Here is a 10,544-nt window from a genome sequence, read left to right on the forward strand (position 1 = left end):
TGACACTGATCCGGACGATTCTAAATCGCAAACCGGATACGTATTTATATTGAACGGTGGAGCTGTTAGTTGGAGCGGTTCTAAACAAAGCGTCATGGCAGGATCTACGTGTGAAGCGGAGTACATAGCTGCTTCGGAAGCATCAAATGAAGGAGTCTGGATGAAGGAGTTCATATCCGATCTTGGTGTCATTCCTAGTGCATCGGGTTCAATGAAAATCTTTGGTGACAATACTGGTGCAATTGCCATGGCAAATGAATCCAGATTTCACAAAAGAACAAAGCACATCAAGAGATGCTTCAATTCCATCCGGGATCAAGTCCAGGTGGGAGACACAGAGATTTGCAAGATACATACGGATCTGAATGTTGCAGACCCGTTGACTAAGCCTCTTCCACGAGCAAAACATGATCAACACCAAGACTCCATGGGTGTTAGAATCATTACTGTGTAATCTAGATTATTGACTCTAGTGCAAGTGGGAGACTGGAGGAAATATGCCCTAGAGGCAATAATAAAGTTATTATTTATTTCCTCATATCATGATAAATGTTTATTATTCGTGCTAGAATTGTATTAACCGGAAACATAATACATGTGTGAATACATAGACAAAAATAGTGTCACTAGTATGCCTCTACTTGACTAGCTCGTTGATCAAAGATGGTTGAGTTTCCTAGCCATAGACCTGAGTTGTCATTTGATCAACGGGATGACATCATTAGGAGAATGATGTGATTGACATGACCCATTCCGTTAGCTTAGCACTTGATCGTTTAGTTTACTACTATTGCTTTCCTCATGACTTATACATGTTCCTATGACTATGAGATTATGCAACCCCCGATTACCGGAAAAACACTTTGTGTGCTACCAAACGTCACAACATAACTGGGTGATTATAAAGGTGCTCTACAGGTGTCTCCGATGGTGTTCGTTGAGTTGTCATAGATCGAGAATAGAATTTGTCACTTCGATTGTCGGAGAGGTATCTCTGGGCCCTCTCGGTAATGCACATCACTATAAGCCTTGCAAGCAATGTGAATAATGAGTTAGTTACGGGATGATGCATTACGGAACGAGTAAAGAGACTTACCGGTAACGAGATTGAACTAGGTATTGAGATACCGACGATCGATTCTCGGGCAAGTAACATATCGATGACAAAGGGAACAACATATGTTGTTATGCGCTTTGACCGATAAAGATCTTCATAGAATATGTAGGAACCAATATGAGCATCCAGGTTTTTCTATTGGTTATTGACCGGAGATGTGTCTCGGTCATGTCTAAATAGTTCTCGAACCCGTAGGGTTCGCACGCTTAAAGTTCTGTGACGATCGGTATTATGAGTTTTTGTGTTTTGATGTACCGAAGGTAGTCCAGAGTCCCGGATATGATCACGGGCATGACGAGGAGTCTCGAAATGGTCAAGACGTAAAGATCGATATATTGGACGACTATGTTCGGACACCGGAACTGTTCCGGGAGGTATCAGACATATACCAGAGTACCGGGGCGTTACCGGAACCTCCCGGGGAGTATATTGGGCCTATTGGTCCTTAGTGGAGAAGATGAGGGGCGGCCAGGGTAGGCCGCGCACCCCCTCCCCCTCTAGAACGAATTGGACAAGGGGGAGGGGGCGGCGCCCCCCTTTCCTTCCTCCTCTCGCCTTCCCTTCCCCCTTCTCCTACTACTAGGAAAGAAGGAGTCCTACTCCCGGTGGGAGTAGGACTCCACCCTTGGCGCGCCCTCCTCCTTGGTCGGCCGCCTCCCCCTAGCTCCTTTATATACGGGGGCAGGGGGGCACCTCATAGACACAACAATTAATCATTGATCTTTTAGCCGTGTGCGGTGCCCCCTCCACCATAATCCATCTCGGTCATATCGTAGCGGTGCTTAGGCGAAGCCCTGCGTCGGTAGCTTCATCAACACCGTCACCACGCCGTCGTGCTGACGAAGCTCTACAGGATCGTGAGTTCGCGAAATGTTACCAAGCTGAACGTGTGCTGAATGCGGAGGTGCCGTACGTTCGGCACTGATGATCGGTTGATCGTGAAGACATACGACTACATCAACCGTGTTGTCATAACGCTTCCGCTTACGGTCTACGAGGGTACGTAGAAGACACTCTCCTCTCTCATTGCTATGCATCACCATAATCTTGTGTGTGCGTAGGAAAATTTTGAAATTACTACGTTCCCCAACAGTCCCGGCGTACTACATTGTGTCTCTTCAGGCCATTATGGTGGGAGGCAGGCAACTCAACATACCCACCTCGGTCTTCTCCGCCGAGTCGCTCATGGACTCCGACACAATCATCACGCGCCTGCCGCGGACCGCGTACTCGGCGCTGTCGTCGGCGTTCAAGGCTGGCATGAAGCAGTACCCGCTGCCACAGCCCATGGGCATCTTGGACACGTGCTTCGACTTCAGTGGCCAGTCCAGCATCAGAATACCGAGTGTTGCACTGGTGTTCTCCGGGGGCGCCGTCGTCAACCTCGCCCCCGAGGGGATCATTCTGGACAGCTGCCTCGCCTTCGCGGCTAACCGTGATGACAACTCCCTTGGCATCATCAGCAACGTGCAGCAGAGGACGTTCGAGGTGCTCTATGACGTTGGTGGCGGCGCCGTCGGGTTCAAGGCTGGGGCATGCTGATCGGCGCGCACAAGTACTTGTTTTCTCTTGCGAGCTAAGACCTCTCACAAAGTATCATGCATCCTCACGCAGTATATATTTGGGTATAGAGGGAGTAGATGACATGGTAATATAACAATAAATAAAGAAAGAGGAAGTATTAATATATCACGTATCATAATAAGATACTTGTATATGAGTCTATAAAATTTATAAATAATAAATTAAGCAATCTACTGAAATCAGCGAAGATGTCTAGTTGCATATGTTTGCCGAGCTCTTTTCAACTACTCACAGTGGGAGTAATATAAGTGGTAACATCACACTTATCTAGATAAAATAGATGACATGACAAGTAATTAATGATAAAAGAACAGTCAAAAAAATTAATGATAAAAGAGAGGCATGTAGTAACATCCCTAGGCAAAATAGATGATTGTTGGGGAACACAGTATTTCAAAAAAGTTCCTACGATCACGCAAGATCTATCTAGGAGATGCATAGCAACGAGACGGGAGAGTGTGTCCACGTATCCTCGTAGACCGAAAGCGGAAGCGTTTAGTAACGCGGTTGATGTAGTCGAACGTCTTCACGATCCAACCGATCCAAGTACCGAACGTACGGCTCCTCTGTGTTCAGCACATGTTCAGCTCGATGATGTCCCTCGAGCTCTTGATCCATTTAAGGACGAGGGAGAGTTCCGTCAGCACGACGGCGTGGTGACGGTGATGACGAAGTTACCGGCGCAGGGCTTCGCCTAAGCACTACAACGATATGACCGAGGTGTGTAACTGTGGAGGGGGGTACCGCAACACGGCTAAGACAAATCTTGGAGTGCCTTTGGGGTGGCCCCCTGCCTACGTATATAAAGGAGGGAGGGAGAGAGGCTGACCCTCCTAGGAGCGCGCCAAGTGTAGGGAGTCCTACTAGGACTCCCAAGTCCTAGTAGGATTCCCTTTCCTTTTCGGAGTACGAAATAAGGAAAGGAGGGAGAGGGAGAAGGAAAGAGGGGGGCCACGCCCCCTCCCCTTGTCCAATTCGGATTGGGGCAAGGGGGGCGCGCCCCACCTCCGATACATGTAGTGACAAATCCTAATCTCGATCTATGCCAACCCAACAAACACCTTTGGAGACACCTGTAGAGCATCTTTATAATCACCCAGTTACGTTGTGATGTTTGATAGCACACAAGGTGTTCCTCCGGTATTTGGGAGTTGCATAATCTCATAGTCAAAGGAATATGTATAAGCTATGAAGAAAGCAATAGCAATGAAACTGAATGATCAACATGCTAAGCTAACGAATGGGTCTTGTCCATCACATCATTCTCCTAATAATGTGACTCCGTTCATCAAAATGACAACACATGTATATGGTCAGGAAACTTAACTATTTTTTATTAACGAGCTAGTCAAGTAGAGGCATACTAGGGACACTCTGTTTTGTCTATGTATTCCCACATGTACTAAGTTTCCGGTTAATACGATTCTAGTATGAATAATAAACATTTATCATGATATAAGGAAATATAAATAACAACTGTATTATTGCCTCTAGGGCATATTTCCTCCAGTCTCCCACTTGCTCTAGAGTCAATAATCTAGTTCACATAGTCATGTGATTTAACACCAATAGTTCACATCTTTATGTGATTAGTTCAAATCTCCATGTGACTAACACCCAAAGGGTTTACTAGAGTCAATAATCTAGTTCACATCACTATGTGATTAACACCCAAAGAGTACTAAGGTGTGATCATGTTTTGCTTGTGAGAGAAGTTTAGTCAACGGGTCTGTCACATTCAGAGCCGTATGTGTTTTGCAAATTTTCTATGTCTACAATGCTTTGCATGGAGCTACTCTAGCTAATTGCTCCCACTTTCAATATGTATCCAGATTGAGACTTAGAGTCATTCGGATCAGTGTCAAAGCTTTCATCGACGTAACCCTTTACGACGAACTTTTTATCACCTTCATAACCGAGAAACATGTCCTTATTCCACTAAGGATAATTTTGACCGCTATCCAGTGATCCACTCCTGGATCACTATTATACCCTCTTGCCAAACTCATGATGATGTACTCGAAATGCTTGTGTTTATGGAATCAAGAGTGAATGTTGGCACAACAGGTTGGGCCCGTAAGCTCCGTGCCATGGATTGGATCAAGACTAGTGACCAACCATGCATCGTACAATAGCTCGTCCTCCTGCATGTTGAAGCTTTCTTCTCTACCCCTTTTCTTTGGATTGACAAAAAATTCATCCGGATTATCGTGGTCCTCCTCCTCCTTTTGCTCCCGCTGTCCGGTGCTCCAATCCTGCTATTGTGTATCCATGCCCAGCTGAGTGCACGTGCTGGACTGGGTGTAGCATGTATGCGAGTCCGGCTTAATGTACGTCCCGGATTCGGTGGGCGCCGAGCCATCCACTTGCATGTTGTCGTAGCAACCTCTCCTCCGCCTCCTTCATGGATGATCTCAAATATCTCCATGTTCGTGTCGTCGTACGCCGGCTCGCCCGCTTTAGGCAAACAACCGAACAGCGTGCGGGCATCCAGCTGCTCCAGACGTCCGCGCCCGGACAAGCTACGATGATGAAGACTCCGTGAAAAGCAACGACACCCAGTTGACATCGATAATGCAGAGCACTTGCTTGGTGACGGATGCCAAGGACTACCTATCGAGCAGCTTGGGGGCGTAGTAGTACTGAGCCGTGTAATGCTCCAGACATGGTGATGTCTGCACGGTTGGCGACTACAACGGTGCCCCGCGCCCAGGCTCCGCCCTCCACCACATCCACTACCACAACCATCTTCGCCTTTACCGGCCGTCCACTCCTTGAGGGGTGCCGCCTTTGTGGCCTCGCTTTGAGGAACAATGTTGTTGGGTCTCCAAGTTGATCTTGCGGATGTTCATGATCACCGTATCCTCCACCACCGCCATCTCAGGCAACTTCTCCTATAGGTCCATGCGTCGGTGACAACGAAAAATGGCGGGAATTGAGTGGAGAACGGCGGGAAGGACGAAGAGAGTGGGGGATTTTGTCACGGAAACTGTGCGGGCTAGCTTCAAAAACGCGGGCTCCACCTTATTTTTGAGTGGGCATGAGGTGTCGGAGTCCTATGTGGCTCGTGCCCGGACTCCCGCAAAGCCCTTCTCGTTTGGTTCTGTTTTGCGGGTAAATTACCGTCTGGACTGCTCCGCGGACCGATGACAGTGGTCGTTGGATGGCTTGTGGGATCCGAGCAGCTGCCTTCGGGTAGATAGGGGGGTTTGGGGGTTGGCATTGGAAATTCCTAACACAAGTACCTCCGCAGATGTATAATTTTTTTTTGTGGATAGATGTACTTTTTATTACTTGCATGGGTATTTATATCTAGTAAAGTATGTACATATGCCAAACAATAGAATTCCTGATAATTTTGTCAACAAAAAATGACGTTACCTAATCCTTCCACCCGTGCAATTGACGAAATCAAAACTGGCGGCAACTTCTCGTTAATTAGGAGAAGACCACATTCTGAAGTCTCCTCTATATAAGGAGGGCTCACATTCTGAAGCTGCAGCTGAGCCTGAGAAGCGAAGAAACAGCATCTATACGCCATGGCATCGGTTTCGAAGCTTGTGCTTCTCCTGCTGTGCGCCTACCACACTCTCGTTGCTCACGCAGGAGATGATCTTCGCAGCCACTACATGGTTCTGCCCGCTGGTTCTCTGAAATCTGCCACCCTCAACTGCACCGATCACCAAGGTGCAGTACTGTCCACGCACTTGACATTCCAATGGATCTGGATACCAAACGTATCATTTTAAAACAACGAGTACTATACGTATCATTTAAAAAAAAACGAGTATTATACGTATCATTTCAAAAAACGAATACTATACGTATAGTACTAGTATTTTGTGCACATTTCTAATCGTTTCCATGCCGATCTGGACTGTTTCAGCAGTGAGTCCAGCATCCGGCGGCGTCGTCATGGTGCCGTTGCACCACCGGCACGGCCCATGCTCCCCTGTCCCCTCCACGAAGGCGCCGACCTTGGAGGAGATGCTCCGGTGTGACCAGCTCCGAGCTGACTACATCGGACGGAAGTTCTCTGGCGCCAAGGGTGGCGGCCTGGAGCAATCGGATGTAACCGTGCCGACCTTGCTGGGCCTCTCCCTGGGCACGTTGGAGTACGTGATCACCGTCGGCATCGGTCGCCGGCCGTGACCCAGACCATGTTCATCGACACCGGCAGTGACGTGTCATGGGTGCACTGCAAGCCGTGCTCGCGGTGCCACTCGCAGGCGGACTCGCTCTTCGACCCCAGATCGTCGAGCACCTACTCCCCGTTCACCTGCAGCTCCGCCGCCTGTGCGCAGCTCCGTCAGGATGGCCAAGGAAACGGCCGCTCCGGCTCCCAGTGCCAGTACGTTGTCAACTACGGCGATGGTTCGAGAACCACCGGGACCTACAGCTCCGACACGCTCTCGCTGGGCTCCAACGCCGTCAGCAACTTCCAGTTTGGGTGCAGCCAGTCTGAGTCGGGCCTCCTTCTCAACGACCAGGACCAGACCGCTGGGCTCATCGGGCTCGGCGGCGGTGCTCAGTCGCTGGCCACCCAGACCGCGGGCACCTTCGGCAAGGCCTTCTCGTACTGCCTCCCGCCGACTCCGAGCTCGTCCGGGTTCCTCACTCTGGGTGCAGCAACCTCGGGTTTCGTCGTCAAGACGCCGTTGCTGAGGAGCAGGCAGGTCCCGGCGTACTACATCGTGTCTCTTCAGGCCATCAGGGTCGGAGGGAGGCAGCTCAACATACCCACCACGGTCTTTTCCGTCGGGTCGCTCATGGACTCCGGCACAATCATCACGCGCCTGCCGCGGACCGCGTACTCGGCGCTGTCATCGGCGTTCAGGGCCGGCATGAAGCAGTACCCGCCGGCGCAGCCCATGGGCATCTTGGACACGTGCTTCGACTTCAGTGGCCAGTCCAGCATCAGAATACCGACCGTCGCACTGGTGTTCTCCGGGGGCGCCGTCGTCAACCTCGCCCCCGAGGGGATCATTCTGGAGAGCTGCCTCGCCTTCGCGGCCAACCGCGATGACAGCTCCCTCGGCATCATCGGCAACGTGCAGCAGCGGACGTTCGAGGTGCTCTACGACGTTGGTGGCGGCGCCGTGGGGTTCAACGCAGGCGCATGCTGATCGCATATATATAACAATAAATAAATAAATAAAGAGAAGGTATTAGCATAACACGTATATCACAATAAATAAGGTACTTGTATGAGTTTATATAAAAGATTAAATGAAGCCATGTTGAATCATTGAAGATGTTAGTTCCATATTTTTGCGAGTTCTATTCATGAAAAGTTAGAACCCTTCCAATGCTTCATCGTGCTAAGGCTGCCATGTAAGCAGAAAATCTGATGTGGTAAGGTAATTAAGAAGAGAGAGATGAGTGTAGTGACTTCAGGAAGAAACAATGTCAAGCGCGAGAACCTAAACAAAACACTTAAATGAAAGAATCCCACCAATTCATGAAGAAATTTAATTACAAAATCATTAAATGAAGGATGCCTGGCACCAACAAGTTAAGCACTTATGCACTGGTGCTTACATGAGTTGCTAAAGTTTTTAATGTGCTTAGCACCTCCTGTAAGCATCAATACATTGAAAGTGGCCTTAGGCAATGTTACTCGTTTCCTGAGAACTGAGTAAACTCGTAATATAAAGAAACCCGGCAAACGAGATTGATTGCCCAATGTTGTGAAAAAACAACTCAATGATAAAATGGAACTCAGTAAAATATATCATTTGCCAAGTCTTGGGCAAATCAAACTCGGCGAACACCCAACGATGGGATCGATGGCGCTCATTATGGGGTGCGCGCGGCGGCCACCTTAAGAGCATGGTTAATAATACATCCAACTGTCGGCTATAAGAAATTGTCATGACATTTACAACCAACCTCTTAATCGGCATGTACAATAGTCCCTCCGTCTAGGTGTATAAGTTATTTTACGAAAACCTAATAATCCCAAAACACTTAGGCGCGGTGCATTAACTTCCACCTTGTTTCTTGTTTCTGGACATATCAACCAATAAGACTAGCCACAGTGGGAGTAACTTCAGCAGTAACATCGAGTGCAACTCATCAAATTTGCTTATGTGGCAACGAGTTAATGAGGAGAGAGGTAGTTTGAGTAACTTAGCTAGTTATTGTAATATCACATGTCCCAATACAATATGAGTCTATAACCTAATAAATGAATCTTTGCATGACACCACACTTATGTTACTACCCACCATGAAGGTACGTAGTAACATAGTCTAGAGATATATGTATGTTACTACCGTACTCTCCATTCTGGCTAATCTAAGAGATGTGGGGTGTGCATGCTTTTAATGACTCGAGACTACCAAACACAATATGCAGTGGTTAGTACATTGCATGTAATGCTATTAATTAGCAAATAAACATTAAGTTCTCTCATTTTCCCCTCCTACTTGATCACGGTGCATAACCTAAGATGACTTATTCACCTAGAAAGAGGGAGTAGTAAGTTTTAAATATGTACTAGTTTATCAATAGTTAGCTCATCTCACATCCTCACAAAGCGTCCGGGTCTCATGTTGCAGCTGGCTACTAACCAAGAGCCTCCTTCTCTTCTCTCTCCTCTTCTCCCTCCTCTTCTCCCTCCTCCAACTAAACAAAGATATATTATTTTATTCCTTATAGCTTGCTTATGTCACCCTATTGTCATGTTGTCCACAAGTCATGTGCAGCCAATTTTTTTTGCAACAACTGTATTGTTTCAGAAGGTTTCTGCGATAGAGATCTTGTTTCAGAAATAAAAAGAAAACAATTCAGTGATGAAGTTTTTTCAGCAACAAGGACTTGTTTTAGAAAGTTTCTACAACACATGTTTTGTTTCAGAATTTTTTTTGGCAGCTATCAGTGTCAAAACCGGCGGATCTCCGGTTGGGGGTCCCGAACTGTGCGTCTAGGCCGGATGGTAATAGGAGGCAAGGGACACGAAGTTTTCCCCAGGTTCGGGCCCTCTCGATGGAGATAAAACCTACGTCCTGCTTGATTAATATTGATGATATGGGTAGTACAAGAGTAGATCTACCACGAGATCAGAGAGGCTAAACCCTAGAAGCTAGCCTATGGTATGATTGTTGTTCTGTATGTTGTCCTACGGACTAAAACCCTCCGGTTTATATAGACACCGAAGAGGGTTAGGGTTACACAAAGTCTGTTACAATGGTAGGAGATCTACATATCCGTATCACCAAGCTTGCCTTCCACGCCAAGGAAAGTCCCTTCTGGACACGGGACGAAGTCTTCAATCTTGTATCTTCATAGTCCAGGAGTCCGGCTGAAGGTATAGTCCGGCTATCCGAACACCCCCTAATCCAGGACTCCCTCAGTAGCCCCCGAACCAGGCTTCAATGACGATGAGTCCGGCGCACAGATTGTCTTCGGCATTGCAAGGCAGGTTCTCCTCCAAATTCCGTGTACCTGTTGAATAAAGTCTGGTTTGTTTTAGATGTTGCGCTCCTTGGCTTCTACGGCCAATAATGGTCGTTTCCCACGTGTCAAACGAATATGAAAAGTCTGAGTGTTTTTACATTCACACCCCTAGCCGTGTAAATGAGCTGCCCTATTTACATCCAAACCACATCTTCCCCCCTTCGCGAGTGTTCATCAGAGCGCATCCGACAAAGGTCCATTCCACCATGGCCAGCCATCGCAACTCCTCCTTTCGCCCTTCCAGCCCTCAGCCTGGATATTGGGAGAGATGCTCCATCCCGCATAGCGAGCTAGTGACGCTCCAGACCAAGGGATTTCTCCCCCTGGCCTATATGATCCCGGTTCGAGCTGGTCTTGCCATCTATAACGGCGGAAAGCAAGC

At 47.9% G+C, this 10,544-nt stretch overlaps 1 protein-coding gene and 1 pseudogene across 1 annotated transcript; both read left to right on the top strand.

The window, feature by feature from the left end:
* Positions 1-2,197: 2,197 nt before the first annotated feature.
* LOC125527387 (aspartyl protease family protein At5g10770-like) lies at positions 2,198-2,659 on the top strand (the record flags this gene model as incomplete). Its single annotated transcript, XM_048691898.1, has 1 exon — positions 2,198-2,659. A coding segment is annotated over one exon (462 nt), but the record flags the coding sequence as incomplete, so codon positions are not given.
* A 3,557-nt stretch (positions 2,660-6,216) lies between these two features.
* On the top strand, positions 6,217-7,827 carry LOC125527389 (annotated as a pseudogene).
* The last annotated feature ends 2,717 nt before the right edge of the window (positions 7,828-10,544 follow it).

This window comes from Triticum urartu, unplaced genomic scaffold (assembly GCF_003073215.2).
Source record: "Triticum urartu cultivar G1812 unplaced genomic scaffold, Tu2.1 TuUngrouped_contig_375, whole genome shotgun sequence".
In the NCBI taxonomy this organism is placed as follows: Eukaryota; Viridiplantae; Streptophyta; class Magnoliopsida; order Poales; family Poaceae; genus Triticum; species Triticum urartu.